Source organism: Perca flavescens, chromosome 14 (genome assembly GCF_004354835.1).
Source record: "Perca flavescens isolate YP-PL-M2 chromosome 14, PFLA_1.0, whole genome shotgun sequence".
In the NCBI taxonomy this organism is placed as follows: domain Eukaryota; kingdom Metazoa; phylum Chordata; class Actinopteri; order Perciformes; family Percidae; genus Perca; species Perca flavescens.
The window spans coordinates 28,691,275-28,710,813 of record NC_041344.1 but is presented as its reverse complement, the minus strand read 5'-3'; the positions used below and the strand labels follow the sequence as shown (position 1 = coordinate 28,710,813).

The 19,539-nt window shown below is 41.2% G+C and overlaps 1 protein-coding gene across 1 annotated transcript in view; it reads left to right on the top strand.

Annotated features, from left to right (window-relative positions):
- LOC114568018 (uncharacterized) overlaps positions 1-19,539 on the top strand; it is a 141,866-nt gene that overhangs the window by 31,891 nt on the left and 90,436 nt on the right. The window contains exon 3 of the mRNA XM_028597358.1: positions 1,071-1,201. Coding sequence (XP_028453159.1) covers positions 1,071-1,201 — 131 coding nt within the window. The remainder of the gene's footprint in view (positions 1-1,070; positions 1,202-19,539) is intronic.

The window sequence follows — 19,539 nt, the reverse complement described above, 5'->3', positions numbered from 1 at the left end:
CCTCATTAATCTCTTGATCTGTATTGCCTTCTGATGTGCTGCCATTTTCTCTAAGCGACTCTCCTACAATAATGTTTACTTTTCCCAAAGCAAAGACAAGGTCTTCAAATAAATACACTGCAGCTTTTCCGTTTCCCCTCCACAATGAGGACATTGGCCTGATAATCCGCTATCGTGTTTCTGATCTTATCCAACATCTCACTTTATCTCATCTGTGGTCCCAATCACTGGTTTCAAGTCTTCTTCATAACAGCGTGATGTTGATTTTGTGAATTATCACTATCCTAAACTAGCGCTTAGTGCTGGTAATTCAAGAAAAAGTCTGCAGATGAAAGGCTCATCTGGAGGTCTGTGTTTACCTGCCGGCAAAATTCCACTACATGACTCGCGTCAGAAGGGTATACAATTGGACTTTTCCCTTCCCTTTTTAGTGTCTAGCTTAGTGCAGCACCATTGAAACCATAGAGACACTGGCTTTGCCGCGTCTTCCTCCCCAGCGCCGCTCTTTTGTCCAAATGTGGTCACTTCAAGCTCCAAAATACCAGGCTGCCCGGCTTCAAGTCAACAGTCCGCAAACCAATGGGTCACTGATGATACGGCTATTATTTTTACAGTCTATGGTGTGAAACAGAGGAGAGAAACGCGACAGTTAATGACAGTAAGGACTCCCCTTACTGAGCTGAAATGGAAACACTGTGCTGCAACAAGTCATCGGTTTTATTAAAGGCTATAATTGTTTAGGATTCTTTTATTCTACAGTATTTAAGAAAAAAAATGTAAAACCAAATACCTATAATAAATGAACCGTTGAATATTAGGGTATGTTATTTTGATGCTAACCTGTACATTAGCAGGAAGGTAGCACTACATTGAAGTGACAGCAGTGCTCTGTTTATTTAAATGTGAAAGTGCAATGCAAATTCTCCTAAAGTCCCTGAATAATTGTGACAATCATGATCTCAATATTGATCAAAAATAATTATGATTACCATTTAGGCCATAATGGCGCAGCCCAACAATGAAGTCCTGTCTGTGCCCCAATGCTTTACCATTCGTTTTTATTTTTACAGAACTCATGGCGAAGGCAAAATGTTGCCGCACCGCTGACTTCGGAAGCAGGAGGATTTTCCAGTCTGTTTCTCCGTCATCTCTGATTCCAAAAGTGGCCATGGTGTCTGGAAAAGTGCGCTGCAGGCTACTGGTAAGTTAACGCAACCGTTTTTTCTACTGTTTTGACCTGGGGATAAAAATGTTTTATTTGAGATTGAAATTACATATTAAATAATGTATTTTAAGTTTTTAAAATACACAAATACAAGCGCTTAGTATTTTGTTAAATTACAATTGCATTATTTTTTTTTCATTATTTTTTCTGTCCAAAAAATACAAATTACAAAATACTCTGAAAGGGATTTAATACGTAATTTAAATACATTTAATTCACCTGTCGCTAAGCGCTGCCCTTAGAACGCAGATAAGCTAATGACAGTCCAGCCTCAATGAGACTCGGACATCAGCTCGGACAACTCCATAGGAAACAACAGGGAAGAGGCATAACATTTGAAATTAATGGTGGATTTATGAAGTTTATTTACTCAAAAACCCCGACGAATAACAGTGGTCAAACATGGACGTGTAAGACCGATAGCCGGTACCATGAGAGGCTAGAAACTGGGGTATATTTCATCCCTTTCCCCAAGCCGAAACGGGACTAGAAGAAATGTTTACTATAGATCAGACTGGGTGGCAGGCCAGAATATCAACTTAACGTCAACAAAATTAACAAGGACATCTACATTTATTCGAAGGTAAGACAACATTTAATAAACTCATCACTTTGTCACAAGCGATAGTAGTTTTTACCCTCCTATCGGTAATGTTAAGAAATTACGGCTAACGAACAGAAATTACATTAACGTTAGCTTGGTTGCTAGCCTAGCACTACCTGTCGGATGCTCAACACTACCTGTCGGATGCTCAACACTACCTGTTGGATGCTGTACTTGTCAACATAATGTAAACATTGGTTGACATGTCTTCTATTAAGTATAATTTTTTTTTTCCTCCATACGTGTTAGATAGCTGTAGTAATGTGACTGTAGTTACTTGTAAACTTCATCTGACATTTTCATGTTAACGTTACATTGTATCATAGCTTAAAAGTTATTGCTACTGTTGTTGTTACACTGAAACAAGTTAATCGTAACACCTAAAAATGTGCTGCAGAGTAGCCCATCTAATCTGTGACCAGTCTACTTTTTACTACTATAATGTAATTTAATTTCTTGAATCTTAACATTAACAATACACACATTATGAAGTACAAAGGGTACTGGTGGTGGGCCCAGCGAGGAGTTTCCCCATCCCCTGCCAGCTGGGTCTGAGGCTGCTGGAAAACCAAGCCGTCCATCCCCGAGAATGAGGTAATCACCATAGCTTAGTGTTGTTATTGGTGGTGTATTTAATCATCGTTGAGAGACACTATTTTCCATCCATAATCTTTTTAACTTTATTATTTACAGGATTGAAGCTGTCACAACATATTCAGAAAAAGTCACAGGAAAAGGTTCAAATTATCTCTTTTCACAAAAGTTGTTTGCATGGAACTCATAAAGCCTTGAAACCAAGGCATTGATGAATGATGATGTTCCGTGTTTCAAGTGCCAAGCACAAGCACATTCCCACAAACCCAAGTCCTGTTAATTTACAAAAGGAATGATCAGTGCATTACAGAAATGACTTTACGTCACCAACTGCTACTTGTACTAATGAAGATGCGCCAAAATCTGGACCTTAAAGACTTAGATTTCAGATTCCAGCCCTGAACGGAGTCTAGGTACACTTTTCAACTCCTGGGTTGATTAGAACTCCCAACATGGCCACACAGAGACATCATAATTTGTCAGATGCCAGACAAAAATAGAGAAGATTATCCCAAATGCCTCGCAATACTTGACTGCACCGAAATTAAAATCCAGAAGCCAGGTTCACTGGTGCTGCAAAGCCAAAGTTTTTCTAATTATAATTCCACAAATACTTTGAAAGCACTAGTTGCATGTGATCCACGTGGTGCTTTCATCTACCCTTTTCACTGGATCCTTGTCTGACAAGGAGATTGTTAAGAGGAGCAACTTATTTGAATTAATGAGCACACAAATATCTAAATGTGGGAGATGGTGTAATTGTAGATAAAGGGTTCCTCATTGAGAGTGAGTTACAAAAGATTGGCCTTGAAGCAAACACACCACACCCCCTTTCGCACAGTCAAACAAACAACTATCAGCCACTGATGTCTTGCAAACGAAAAAGATAGAAGCTCACAGAGTACATGTGGAAAGGGCAATAGCCAAAATAAAGAAATTTAAAATTGTTTCAGGGAGAGTACCCAACATCAGACTGGGCAATATAAACCAAATTTGGTTTGTTGTGAGCATGCTTTCCAATTTCCAGCCCCACATATTTTAAAAAGGAAAAAAAACAAAGTTCCCTAAACTGATGGGAAACGACAACAGTACATGTTTGATTGATTGGTTGACTTATTGATTGATTTATTGATTGCTTGCATGTACAATGTTTTTATTGGTCATGTGCTGTCTAACATCTTGCTAATGAAATAAAATGATATTGTTAACTACATTGCTTGTATATTTGCTCACGAAAACAGAATTTCATTTAGGCTTTCTTCTTTCTGGAAAATGTCCAGCCTAAGTTTCTCAGAATTTGTTATTTACCCACCTGTTAGCTTAAACCACATCCAACTGGGTAGTCCTTTCCCTGTACAGTTACCTTCACAGCTGTGTGATTCACCATATAGCTTACTGGTGTCCCTGTCATTGTTTTTAAAAGGTTGTATATCTCTGGTCTCACACCTGTCTCTCTCATACAAACAACAATGAAAATAAGATCTGTTGGATAAGGCTCTGACATGACAAACATCACAACACATTCATTAAATGTAACTTACCTGTTTGGAGTATAGGAACAAGTGACTGGCTTTCTTTTTCTGTTCGCTTTCGACTTTGCAACAACAACCGATGTAATGGGCTCACTTTGAATTTGTCTGCCTCTTGGTCAGTGACACTGCTGGGGAAGACCATTGCAGGTTGTCTCTCTGGTTTGCAACAGCTTGACGTAATGTACTAAGCCAACAATGTGAGCACAGTAACCAGGTCCCCTGTTTAATCCCAATAAAGATGAAAATGCTCATTAGCCAACTGCTATAGTCTTACTACATTGAATGTTAACGTAGTCTAACATATCTCATTCTCAATCTTCCACTAGCTAGTTAGCATTAACGTCAGCGGTTAGCTATGCTACCCCTGTTATCAAACACTAAAGTTGGGGACAGAGCCAGGCCAATATCATTCACAACACATGACTACATTTCAAAAGCAAATAATTTGATTTTACCCTGCTGTGCACGAACAATGCTGGCCTTGAATTTCGTTGTTGACAATCCCGATATATGTCAGATGAAGTTTTTCCCTTTTGCAATGTGATCTGTATTTTCTCACCTCCATTTTAAGCTTGTCACCTTCTGAATGTATTTTAAAGTTTTGAATATACCCCTCCATAGCATAATTAAGTCCCTTTTGATTGCTTCTTGATGAAATTAAATCCTTTTTCGCCCAAAACGTCTCCAAAGCCTGCTTTCATATTCTGTCAGCTGTCATTTTCCATATGTTTTTCTAGATTGTTTTTTTCTTCATTTTCAGTTGCTGATGCTCACTTGCTCAATTAGATGAATGTACATGTGGTACGCAATTCACTGTGGAGTCTGTTATTGATTTTGCTGAACTACATAATTTATTAGGGTAAAGCTGAGGTGGCAGAGACACACTGCTAGTAATGGATACTTGTGTTTGAATTGAATTAATCTCTTGGTTCCTACATATCGGACCGGAAGATTTATTCAATCGATTAACCAAACAAAATAAAAGCAGCGGTTATCAAAACGAGACATACATCTCCCGTTTCAATCTCGTCCAGCATTTTGCTAATCCAATTACTCCATGCAGTCTCATTAAAGTCCTTTGATACAGGCTCATCAATCACTCTGCCTACAGTCTCATTGTAAGCCTATGGCTATATGTTATTCATATCTTCCTCACCCGAAGACAACATTTACTGTAGTGTGATCTGGCTAATTAAGATTCTAAAGGAGCTTGGACATTTTTTCTTTGTTTCATTTTTCTTGCTGTCAAAGAGGAAAACAAGTGTTTACCTTCTGATTTAACCCTTGTGTTGACTTCGGGTCACATTGACCTGTTTTCAATTTTTGTTTTATATCAGAAAATACGGGACATAGAAATAAGTGCTGAAAATGTGTAGAAGAAACATTTTACAATTTAAAATGTTGGAAAAGCTAAAACAAACTGTGGAAAAAAACAAAAACAAGTCAGCTGTTAAGGACCAAGTTGCTTCTTATAACTAAATAATCTGACCACAAAAAAATGCCATTGTAGGGAATTTGAAACCATTTCCAATGCTTGCTGGTGCAAATAATGACGTCCGCCATCGTCTTAAGGTTAACCTTTTATTTTATAAATGCATTTAATAACACCTACAAAAAGACTGACTGTGAAAGATTAAAAAGGCGCAGATGAGATCTAAAAACATTCGCACACAGCTCAGGTTGAAAAACTGTGGCTTCCCAGATCCTAATTCCTCAATCCCCTTATCACCTGTCATTCCCTTTCTAACCTCTGATTAGCACTTGTACAGACAGGTGCGCAGGTCAGCGCCAGCCTGAGCCTTTTGGGGGCCCTAAGCAGAATGTGATTTGGGGGCCCCCTCCAACCACGCGGAGTCACATGTGCGTGACGATTATTGACACAAATGTCACGCTGTAATGTTACATTATAAATGAACACCGTGAGGTTATGTATTAATACAGTGACGGATTATAAACTACTGTCCCCCTGGGCACAGATGCATAAGGACCCTCCTCCCCTACTCTATTTGTGCAAAAGTGGGTGCAAATTGTGTGGGGGGGGGGGTCTCCCCCAGAAAATTTTGAATTTGGTAGATGTGATTTCCTGTATTCTGGTGCATTTTTGGGATGGTCAGCTGGAGAAGGGTAATACCTAAATTTGTTCAGATTCATATCCTTTTGCTTTTTGACTTATTAAGGTAGTGACTTCACGCAACTATTTGGGCTTCAGGGCCAAACAACACGTTCTATCCCACAGGACTTTATGTTCGAGTAAAATATTACATCTATTTATCCTGATAGGGATGCTTATTTAGATTTTTTTTCTTGACTGATAGCCCGCCCACGTTAACCGCTTATTAACTGTTAACAAACAGCCGACTAAGTCCAAGTCCACCCGTCTGGAAGAGTTAGCAGCCACAATGTTGTGTACATTGTTGTTGACACATGCAGCAACTTTCCCAGTCCCCAAGTCTAGTAGTAAGTAGGGCTGGGCGATATGGCCTCAAAAAAATCCCTGATTTTTTCAAAAAAAAATCAGATTCATGATTTAAATCAATTCTTCACCCCCTACTTAAAATCAGTCTGCAGATGACAAATGACAAGATCACACACACACCCACACACACATGGGGCATGCATACCGTTATGATTATTCATGCCAATTTTATGTAAATATATATTGGTTTGAGTGTTTTCCCTACCATTGTATTGAGGGTGGGGGGCGCCCTGCGTAAAATGACAAAATGATATGCTATATATTCAACAACAACTAAACGCGTGATGCGTGAGATAAAGCTGTTTTCACACATACAGGTAATTCACTTCTCGTTCCTCAGTAAAAGTTCAATTCATTTTGACTTTAGTCGCGCAAACTTGCCCCTATTTTCAGCTGTTGCTGAGTAATGTACATTAACATGCCATGGTCTCATGAATGTAGCATACCTGTAGCAAGCTCCATCATAGTAACTAGCGATAAAAAAAACATTGAAGAGGAGCTCCATGCTACAAAGCGGCGATTGATAGTTGTTTAAGCCACTACAGACCTCCGCCACAGTTCGGTCGTATCAGCGACTTTTGGTAGATGTGTTGAGCTGCAACAGAGTTCCTCAACACCGGGTCCGGTGCTCCATGGTGCTCCGTCATGTCAGCGGTAGTTCGTGGTTCAGTTATCCGAGAATAGGTGACTTTGAGCCGGGTACAGAGCACCATGAGCTGCCGGTCATTTCGGCGGAGATTACGGTTAAGTAAGTAATGTAACGACTAGTTAAGAAAATAATTAATACTAGCCGCTGTCGCTGCCATGTTGTTTGTGTATCTCCATGGCAAACGCGCGGGGGGAGGGCTGGGCCCATTCAGAACTACGGGAGCCCAGATGGGACAGTCTGTGAATGTTAAAGAGAAAAAACAACACTTGATTGGGGGCTCCCTGGTGGCCAGGGGGCCCCAAGCAGCCACTTAATTATTAAATTAACAACACAAACCTACCACACACACATACACGCTATACACATAATGCATGCACGCAGCACATGTCTAAATTGGCTACAATACACTGGCCCTAATTGTTACTGTATAATAACAACTATTCACCACATTAATAATGGAGCCAATGACAATCAGTAATGTCAATACTGCAGATGTGCATTTTCAGTCAATAATGTTCATGTCCAGTAAGTATCCTTGGAGTAGGTAACCCCAATGTTGAGATTTCAGTTTTACAAAAGTCTTAATCAGCCTCCAGCAGAGATTTCAGTTTTACAAAAGTCTTAATCAGCCTCCAGCAGAACACAGATCTTTAAGGACTTTGACAGACTGTACCTGTCCCTGTGTGTCTGGAAAGGTCTGCAACACCTTTCCTAACAGCCAGGATCCACGAGGGGCAGTAGAGTCCGCCACAAGAACAAAGTCTCCTGCAACAAAGCTCCTCTTGTTCTTTTACCAGCATTGTTGTGGTAGCTCTGAATTTTGCATCTTTTTTTCACTTTGTTCTTCTGTTCAGTTATGTCAAATCCATTACTAGACACATAAGCTTGTATTTCCTGTCTTTTCTGACACAACTGCAACATCTTTCTCAACTGATGAAACCAAGCAACTGAGGTCTTCAGCCTTATCCATGACGAGAAGTTAGTAATCAGCTGGATTGTTGGACTCTTTGATGATCACAGTATTGACAATAGCCAGTCCTTTGACCTCTGGATCAACACAGCTGATAAAAGCCGGTTCCACAAAGAAAATAGGCCATTCACTTTCATTCTTGAAAAGAAAGTCTGGGCCATGGATCCATCTGCTACATGTGAGAAGTTCCTCTGCTTTCAATCCCCAAGAGGCCTCTTTTGCTGGTTTCTGTGTGATGTCAACATACCTCCATTGGGAGACAGCAGTGGCTTCTCTGATAATGGACATCCTATTTGACACAAAGGTGTGAAAGCGTTTTGTTTCGTTCCTGATGTACTTTAGCACAGTTGTGCTGTCTGTCCAGAAGATTAAAATTTCCAGCTCTAGTTGCAACTCTGCTTTCAGCATTCTGTCAACTCTAACAGCAAGCACAGCAGCTGTTAATCCTTGGGATTGTCTTTTACTGGAGTAATTTATGCCTTTCCTAAAATGAAGGCTAGGTGAATCATGTCCCAGTCATTCTGCAGTCTCAAGTACGAAACTGTGCCGTAACCATCCTAGCTAGCATCAGAGAAGTGATGTAGTTGGACACTTATGAGTTTTCCAAAATCTTTTGATTTGATGCATCTTGGCACGCTGAGTACACTAAGCCCTTTTTATGTCTTCTAGCCACCTGCCCCACTGCAGCTGGTAGTGTTGAGGAATAAGATCATCCCAACTGTAGCTCAACCTACAGAGGTTTTGCAGCATCAACTTGGCAGGTAAGGTAAAAGGTGCTAAAAATCCAATGGGGTCGTATACTGAGCTCACAACAGCAAGTTGCCTCTTCTTGTAAGTGGTCTTTACTGGACTGTCATCTTGAATCTGAAGGTGTAAGTTTCTGCACACCATTGCTGTCTCTATGTTCTCTCAACAGGGAGATTGTCTCTGTCGAAATCCTTTGGCTCTTTTCTCTACATTGATGGACTCCAACACTGATATGCTGTTGCTGACCCATTTCAAAACTGAGACCCTCCCATCTGGCAAGCTGTCAGGTCTCTCACCAAGGCCATGGCTTCTGCCTCTGAAGGCATGGACTTCAAGCAGTCATCTACATTAAAGTTCTGCTTGATGATGTTGATCACATGTGCTGGGAATTCTACTCTATTGTCATCAGCAGTCTTTCTTAGGGCAAAACTTGCACAGCTGGGCGATGATATTGCATGAAACAGATGAACAGTCATTCTGTATTCAGTGAGATGGTGTGTCAGTTCACCATTTGGCCACCAGAGGAAACAAAGAAAAATCTGCATCCTGTTTTGCCACTTTGACTTGGTGATACATTGCCTGTATATCCGCCATCACTGCTATAGGATCTCGACAAAACCTTAAAGGAATTGGTCAAGTCAGGTCCCTGAAGTAGTTGACTGTTGAGGGAAATCCCTTTGAAACTTGCACTGCAGTCAAACACCACTCTCAAGGTTACTTTTTTAGGATGGTGCACGCCATGGTGCGGGATGTACCAGACTTTTCCTTCTTTTCCTTCCAATTGGTGTTCTGGCACCCTCTCTGGATAGCCCTTGTCTATGATGTCACCAATGAAATGAACATATTTCTCCTTAAACATAGCATTTTTCTCCAATTTATTTTCAGGCAGAAGACTCTTTGCTCAGCAACATGGCAGTTATTGGGCATGACTGAAAGGTAATCTCAAGCAGTCATGTCCACTGTTGAGTTCAGCTGAACTGTTCATGATAGCCATAAAGCCATTTTTTTTAGCAGTGGGGGCAGGTCTGTCTGAAGACCCTAACTATAGGGCACTTAAAATCTACAACATGTCTACTAAATGAATTTTACAAGAAATTCTTCAATCATAGAGCAACCAAAACCCAAATTACAGAATGAAACATATTGCATCTTTACCTCAGTGGCAAAGTTGGCAGCCTTGCTGTGCGCATTTAATTTTTCTTGGTTTTTGGAAAAATAACTCCAAGGCTCGGTTATAGGGGAATTCAGAAAAAGGTGTCCCATTGATGCTGAGCAGCATACATTCTGCTAGATGGTCCCCCTGCAGCCTGTTCCTTAAGTCTGTTTTCACCTATAAAAGAAATTTTAAAAATGAGTGATGGGAGGGATATTGATAGCCAAACAATCTTTCATTTCACATCACACTGAAATGTCTTACCCTATTTATGGTGGAGAACTCTCTCTCACAGTTGACACTTGAGATTGGCACTGTAAGGACAATGGCTGCCAGCTTACTGAGGGAGGGGTAGATTTGACACCACTCATCGTGCTGGGATGACAGTTTGCTCATTATGGTAATCTGGTCCATATCCTGAAACATTACATCACAGACAGTAGGCGATTAAGCTGGGTTCCTCAGCCATGTTTCTGAAGAACTTGCATTGTGTCTAATTTACCTTGAATGTTCCAATCAGCATATGTTGCTTAAAAGATGACCATTCTTGCAGTGCATAACAGTCCGGTTGCTGCAGGAATTTGGTGGACAGGGTCTTGATGTTTTCCAAGTTGATGGAATCATCCTCTTTGACTGCTTGGGGCCCCAACACGTGAAAGGATCCCATGATATTGAGGTTTTGGAACCTTCTGTTAAGGCTGTCCTGGAGGCCGTCAAGATAAGGTTCCATTACCTAAACATGGCACAAAGGAAATTATTAAGTTTTATTGATTGACTCCCTGTGGAAATAACATTTCAATCAAACTAAGACTGGACTCTGTCATTTTATTTTATTTGTCTTAGACTGATACTTAGCAGCCAATCAAAACAAACATACCTGTGTCCTTTTAGTCTCGTGAGAACGTCCTGATCTCGCAAGCTCCAGTTTTCCACTCGCAGATCAATCTGGCATCTTGAGATAGAGAAAATTTGGAGCCGTTAGCCAAACGACCGGACCAATCAGCGTTGGTTTTGAGGTGGGTTAGGTGGTGATAGACAGATGGTTTATCCAATTAGCTAACCAGTATTTTCAGACAGCGGTTCGGGAACCTGAAATGGTGTCTTTTATTCCTAAATTCTCGTTACACAAACGGCAAATATCCTTTACCGACATGTTGCTTGCTTGCTGAGCTAACAAGCTATGCTTTGCCTGCAGCAGCAGGGGCAGGCTTTTGGTTGTATTTTCATACGCTTCGTGGATCTGATTGGTTGATTTGGCCCGTCTATCACCAACATAGGTGATAGACAGATTGTTCATCCAATCAGCTAACCAGTATTTCCGCCTCTTCCCAAAAGTTCTCCAACGGAAAGTTCCCAGATGGATATGCCGAGCAAATGCGAAGCAATCCATCTGGCGGAGTCAGGTTAGTGTCCTGTACCGGGACCAAAAAAACTCTCTTGTGGGCTTCACCTGGCCTCTACCTCTCCTCCTCATCGATGATGTTAAATGCACTCCATCTTGCAGGGTTATCAAGGTCACTATGCAGTTGGGCCGAGAATGAGCCAGGGGGCTGTGCATCACCTGCATCTTTGATGTTCTTCAAGCATGCCATAGTCACTGGAACCTGATAAAGGCAGACTAAACAGCCTAGAATTTAGTTGTACTGCTTTACAATTATGAGATGCATGTTAAAATTACCTGCTCTTTGATGGCCAGAAAGTTGACCGTCTCTTTCTGGAAAATCCTAGAAAGCTGGGCTAAGTGTGGTAGTACATCTGCCTGTAGGTATACTGAAGACAAAGTGGTATGTGCAGCAAAAAAACATAAAGACCCTTGGCTACTGGGCACTTATGGACCTCAGTCTCCTCAGCCAAGGCAGTCATGACAGCACTGAGATTCTTTTGCAATGTAAGAATTGCCAGGTGCTGTAATAGCCAGCATGTATCCTTTACTTGCTGAAAAATATTTTAGTAGTGGTGTAAAACAATAATAGCACACATTGCATCTGGAGTACACAATAATGACCAGAATTGTTGTTAAAAGTGGAAAGTATTTTCTCTCACTTTTACTTTTAAGTCCTCAAGACCTAAAGACTGTGATGCAGCTTTCAGAACAGCTGTTGGCACTGTTCTGAAAGTACTGATAGAGCTGCTGTAAATGGTCCCTAAAGGTAGACATGTAGGGAACCTCAGATGATGCATCCTTGTATGCCAGGGCAAGGCGATGGCCAGCACAAGCAACGGGCATCAACCAGGGGAAGTCATCCTGGAGCTGCTTTGCTACACCATTCAACCTTCCTGTTACAAGAAAAAAGAAAGAAAACCAAGGCATGCAATAACCAATTCATATTCAAGTCAACTAAAAACAAATCCATGCAACTAAAATGACTCTTTGTTAACTCTTACCAGTCATTACAGCAGCTCCATCTGTTCCTAGCCCATAGAGCTTATGAGTTGGCACGTTCTTCTTGTACAGCACTTCCTTTATTGCTGCCACAATGATTACAGCCTTCCCATCACTTACATTGACCGGGTCCAGGAACTGGCTGAAGAGCTGCCATATATCTGAAAAATAAAACTAAAAAGACATAAAAAATACATCACAAACATATATGCTTTTACTCCAGTCCAGTTGTTAATTATTGTCCTCTTAATTGACTGATACTGAATGTGCAGATCCAGTTGCCTTTTAACAGACACATCTGTGACATGTGACTGAATCGCTTTAAGAATTGGTTCTTCAACCACTCTGGCCAATATTTCCAGCACATCAATAATGAGGTTTTTTCCAATCTAAAAGTAAATTGGATCATTCATATGAGTTTTTAAGATAGCTTATTTGTAGATATGTAATATAAATATGAACAATAAAACAGTAGTGTGATAATTATTCACCTTTAGCTTTTCAAAATAGTTACACCCCAGCAACTCTGCAAAGATCCAGCAGAGCAGGATAGTTTGTGTGGTGTGCTTGTTCTCTCTTAGTTAAGTGATATAGGCATTTGAAGCCCCCAATGATTGCCTCATGTTCAGATATTATGATGGGGTCTAATGCAACTACAACTGAAGAACCTATGCATAGCATGTAAAATATCTGTTATCATTGATGGATGTTGCAACAACAACAAAAACAGACTATTGGACATATCTTTATTGATGAAATTGCCTAAAATTATTAAAATTACCTTGTGCTAATAAAGCATGTGATTTTACACATTGCTTGTGGTGCTCTGTTGCCATATGTCTATCCAAGTAGTCTTCTCTGTGGATTTTGGAAACACCTTTTTTGGGAGCCTGCTTATGCTGGCGACATATGCGGCAAAACATTCCTGTAAGAAAAGAAAAAAAAGTGTCTTTGTTTTGCTATTATTTTTAAAACATTAGACTGAAAATCACAGAAATGCCTGATATGGTGTACTGCTGAGTACTTGCCATGATCTGTGTGGTAGAGCCATGGGTGGAACCTTGGTTTGTCTACCCATACAGGATCCCAGCCTGAGAGCCTGTGCTTAGTTTTTTTTTTATTGCTGACATCTTCTTCTCCTCCACTCTCCTCTCTGCCCTCTCTCCTGTTACATTGTACTCTTCTGCTTCACTCTGCACTTGCACTTCACTCTGGTCTTGTGCTTCACTCTGGTCTCCTCCTCTATCCACCACCTGCACTACTCCTGCCTGTCTGCTTCTGTCACCTGTCTAATATTTCAACAGGCAACCAGTAATAACATTGTAAAATTTTGTAAAAGCCACCACTAGTATTGTAAATTTTTTTTAAAGCATTGTTGACATTTGACTGGGAAAAAAAACTCAATGCAAATTAGATTTAGACCTGTCTACTGTGACATCCCTGCATGGAGTTTTATTTTAATTTTTTTCACTTTTCCCAACTAGCACTTTGAAATGCAGCGCGCTACCCTTCAGTGCAAACGTAGGCTATAGTCTAAATGGGTTAGATAGCTGAAGCTCTGTCTTTCCCTTAAACACTGTGTAGGTAATGTGAACTTAGGATACCTTTTTTTTTTTCTTCATCATCTGGTGTCTTCCTTTTCTTTAGAGAAATATTTTAACAAACTCTAAGTAAGTAAGCCTTCATAAGTAAATAAGTAATGAATAATAGCGTTATAATTCGGAAACAAAGTTCACTATATATTATACAATTATATATAGCAAATAATAACAACAAACCCACTATTAATTACATTATCTTAATGCAGTGTAACTCGCAGTGTGAAGCGCGTCTCCGCGCTATTCTCCGACTCTTAACAATCACTGCTGATAAACGGCTTTTTCTACATTGATACCGTGGCATGGCGGCAGAAATGTAACTGTGGCGGGGCGCCACTTGCCAATCAACATAGAGGAAACACGGTCTCTGGACATTTCTGGCTTGTCATCTGATGATTTCTCATTGAAGTCATGGTTGTATTACTTCACCAGTAGTTCCTCTATGTGAGCAATGGTTATTCTGTTGGCTGTAAGAGCGGAACAGCTGCTCTCAGTCTCATTGCCTCCTCTCAGTGGTCCATTGATAACCCAGCCGAGTAAGGGCAGCATGGTGGCCCAGTGGTTAGCACTGTGGCCTCACAGCAAGAAGGTTCTGTGTTCGAATCCAGGTCGTTCCGGGGCCTTTCTGTGTGGAGTTTGCATGTTCTCCCCATGTTTGCGTGGTTTTCCTCCGGATGCTCCAGTTTCCACCATCAAAAACATGTACTTGAGGCACTGGCTCAGATCTGGAGTTGGTCCCCGGGCGCTGTCATTGGCTGCCCACTGCTCCCTTGAGGAATGGGTTAAATGCAGAGAATGAATTTCAAAAAATAAAGTAGACAAATAAAGTACCTTTACCTAAGGTTCTGACAGCCATTGCTGTGTGCCATGGTTCCATTACCTTTGGAACATTGGTCCCAATTAACAGCTCCACATCAGCATCAATTACAGGAATTTCGACAGAGCTTAAGTGTGGCCAAGCACTTAAAGGGGTGATAGAATGCAAAACCGATTTTACCTTGTCATAGTTGAATAATGACAGTTTAGTGGGTAACTAGGACATACATAGAACCTCTAAATCCCATTGACACCTCTTTCTTCTTCAAATCTCACTATTTGAAAATGCCTCTGAAAACGGGCGAATCTCAACGAGCCATAGTTGACGTCAACTATTGCAGCTCCTCCTCATTTGGCTCTAGTCTCTGTGTTTGTCACGCCCCAACATTTGCATAGGCTACACAACTGACCTGAGATCATCTGCTATTTTACAATTAAATTCACTTTTTTATGCGAGAAATCAACTATGTAGAGGTCAAATATGGGCCGTTTTAGGAAAATGGATGTCTAATTGCAAATTTTGTCAGACTATGTGTCGGAGTTCAGAGGCCGGTGCTGCCTGTGTTGCTGCCTCGCCGCCTGGCCTGCCTTCCTTCACAGACCCCGGCCTGCTGTGAGGTAGATGGAGCTCAGTCACGGCTGGCAACCCACAGCACTCCATACCTGTGCAAAGTCATCGTTTTGGGCTAATGGACTACGAAACGCCGCTGCTCTGACAGAGCTCCAGGGCCTGCAGCTCCCCTCTTCCTGCTAGCTAAATGCCCAGTGTATGTGAGTGAAAGCACGGTCAGCGAGCTTGTTACGCCAGCATTCTCTTACCACAGGTTCCAGTTACTCTTTTAATGTATGTAATTATAATGTGTTGAGTTATTTAAACAAATGATTGGGGAAATAAACGCCGCTTGTCCGTGAGTCTCATTGATAGAGCCTGCGGCTGGATGGAGCTCTATCAATGAGAGCTAGCTCCTCTTAGAATTCCTCTGAAATTCACAAATATTCATTAACTTGTTATCCGTGATTTGTAGCTACATACAGATAGGATTGAAGGGACTTTCGCAGCTAACGAAACCCTTACAGTTCACAAATATTCATTAACTTGAAATCGGAAACCGTTGTTAGCTTTATAAGACATTTAGTTAGATATTGTATAAGTGGCGTGACAAAATTCAAACTGTAAATATACTCGAATTACGACCAAAAATGAAGCTAACTATCCGTGATTTGTAGCTACATACAGATAGGATTGAAGGGACTTTCGCAGCTAACGAAACCCAGTTCACAAATATTCATTAACTTGAAATCGGACACCGTTGTTAGCTTTATAAGACATTTAGGTATGTGTTGTATAGCTAAGTGGCGTGACATGTGTGTAACATGTGGTAAGAGATTGCTGGTGTAACAAGCTCGCTGACCGCGTCACTCTCACACACGGGCCATTTAGCTAGCAGGAAGAGGCCCTGGAGCTCTGTCAGGGCAGCGGCGTTTGGTAGCTAGTCCATTAGCCCAAACGGTGACTTTGCGCGGGTATGAGGTGCTGTGGGCTGGCAGCCGTGCCGGAGCTCAATCGAGCTCACAGCAGGCCGGGGTCTGTGGAGGAAGGCAGGCCGGGCGGCGAGGCAGCACCGGCCGCTCAACTCCGACACACCAAATTTGCAATTAGCCATCCATTTTCGTAAAACGGCCCATATTTGAAGTATCATATATATATATATATATATATATATATATATATATATATCAGAAGTGAATTTGGTAACGAAACATTGCAATGTCTGGAATATGAGATTGTCGTTTCTCTAATGTGTGTGTATTGGGGATTCGCTCAACCAATCAGCACGCGTCTCTAATGCGTGTGTATGGTGATTCGCTCAACCAATCAGTGCAGTGTCGGAAATATGAGACCTGCTGTCTCGTCTCTAACGTGTGTGTACGGGGATAAGGCTCAACCAAGCAGTGCGCGGCTCATCTAAATATTCATGACCATACCATATTTGGAATAAAAGCTCTTGTTACAAATAGGGCCAAAACACAGGGATGCATAAGGGCCAATAAAATATCAACCAGGCCATTTTCAGCCCAACTAATGTTACATTCCCCATTATGAGACCATAAGGAACATTGTGAAATACCCTATATAATCATTCTATCACCCCTTTAACTCTTCCTGTCGTGGAATGTTGTCACGAGTCACTGGGTGTACACTTCAGGCAATTCAAAGTAGGTGTTACCATTAAGTGCAGCTATCTCCAGTCCTGAGATAACATGACTGTCGACAAACTTTTCCTGATTCATAGTCTTTAACAGGATTTTGGCGCTCCTTCCTCTGACCTTTAGCTCCCTCATGAGTCGCTCAGAGCAGAAAGTGGCTGTGCTGCCAGGATCTAAAAATGCATATGTGGTTAGGATTTTGCAGCCTTTCTTAGCCTTAATCTGTACAGGTACGATTGCCAAGACACAGTCCTGTGCTCCGGCCCCTATATGGCCACATGTCTTGGGAGAAACTGCATGACTGTGTATTGATATTTCCTGCTGTGTGTCCTCTGGATTGTTTTTCTTCTCCTTTTAATGGATGTGAAGGATGGTAGGATGTTTCAGATTACACAATTTGCAAGACAGACGCCTATGACTTTCTCAGTGTTTCCCACAGTTTAGAAAGCAATTTGTGGCGGGGGTGGAGGGGATACTTATTTTCATACAATCAAGTATCAAAAACTGAGGAGGACACGCTGTCCTCCTCTCCTACTCTTTCTTCAATGCCTAACGAATCTATCTCTTTCTCTCCCTTACCCTGTCTTTCTGCTTGAGGCTGGTCCTCATTCTCAACGCTTGCCTTTTTCAGTGTAAGAGTAAAAAAATGACATAACTTTATTTATAATAAGTTTATTTGATTCACAGCTGCTACATATAGTGTTTTGACCTCGACAACCCAACTGCATTTTACTGCAAACTTGCAACTAGTTAACTTTCTAAAGCAGGTGCAATCACTTGTTTCGGGACTCCAACATTAACACATTCTTGTGTTCAGAATATAAAATATTTTTATAGCACTTTTTAATGTATGATTGTGTAAAGGTGTTCACACCAACCTTTCGTGAACTTGTGAATTTCGCCAGTCGTCTTCTCTCGTTTTTATGGAGACAGACACTGTGTGCATGGGGGAGGGTGTGTGTGTGTGTGTGTGTGTGTGTGTGTGTGTGTGTGTGTGAGTGAATGGACTGTGTTTATATAGCGCTTTTCTAGTCTTTCATAGTACAGGAACCATTCACACACATTACTACACAGTATTACACATACACTGTGGCAGAGGCTGCCGTACAAGGTGCCACTCGAGGCTACTCGAGGTTCAGTGACTTGCCCAAGGACACTTCGACATGGGACTGCAGGGCCAGGGAACGAACCACCAATCGAAGCACTTTTACATAGTACAGGAACCATTCACCATTCATACACATTCATTAACTCTGGCTGAGGCTACCATACACCTGCCACCTGCTCATCAGATAAACATTCACACACATTTACACTCTGATGTATGTGAGCGAGATGCAAGTGACAGAGAGACAGAGGAGAGCAGGGAAAGGAAATGCAGCTGAACAAATACGCTGCGTGTTTTAAATGGCGTTAAAAAAATGTAATAATAACGAAACGCAATGTGCGGCGGCAGGTGTTGATTGTCCGGCGCACCGCCACAAATTAGTTTATGTGTGGAAACACTGCCTTGCTCATGTGTCTAACAGATAAACACCCGAAAGCACTATTTCTTTACAAGCACTATTTATTTTCACGAGGTAAATAGTTATATATTTAGCATCCTGTGTATTTTTTTTGTCACATTTCTACCTCTCTCACCCAAGTGAGGGAGCAGTACAGCAGCATGTGGCAAATTTTGGAGCGGATGTTTCAAAATGCTAATAAATCAGTGAATGCACTACAGCACTGCCAAGGTCTATCAACACAGGTCCGCCGACCAGAAATGAGGAAAAGAGAGGATGGCTAATGGTAGGCTAAGCCTAACTCCTTATCGGCTATTACTATGCAACATTTTCTTCGCCAATATACATCTCAATTTCAAGACAGACCAGTCCTGGATATTTCCAAAGAGTGGATTGGAAGCAAAATACACTTGCCTTTCAATTAAGTTGACAATATCACTGAAACCTGCTCGCCGACTGTGCTTCTCCTGCCACTCATGAGCAGTGTTTCTCCATTTTCTCTCAATTTATATGGTAGCTTCAAGGCTATTGCACACATGTTTGATGACATATTCATCTCTGACCTGTAGTTGATGTCCTCCATAGCTTTACAGAAGACACGTAAAAACAAAGCAGTCAACAATCGGTGACCACAGTTGTGGCTGGTGCAGTTTTGGGCACAGTTTTGTTTAGTGCAGCATCATCCTCATCATCATCATCATTGTCCCTTTTGTCAAGCAACCACTTTTCCATGTTTTGTATTATTGCTTTATTGCTGTGCATTTGGGTTTCAAACCATTTGTTTTGTTTTGACTCAGGTAGTTTTTGTTTCAATGACTCATGCAACTGTTTCAAACACATTTCACACTTTTTTTGCACCTCAGACACATTTCTCTTTGAAAGCATCAGCTGCTTAACTTCCTTTGTTGGTTTGTATAGTTTCTTTATCCTGGAATTCCATTCTTTTTGATTTGATATTATTTTTTCTTCCAATGCTTTGGCCGTGAGTTTGACCGATCTTTACCACGTTCATTTCACTTAGACAGCTGCAGACACTTTACTCATTTTGATATTGATTTATCAGAACTGTTAAAGGCTTT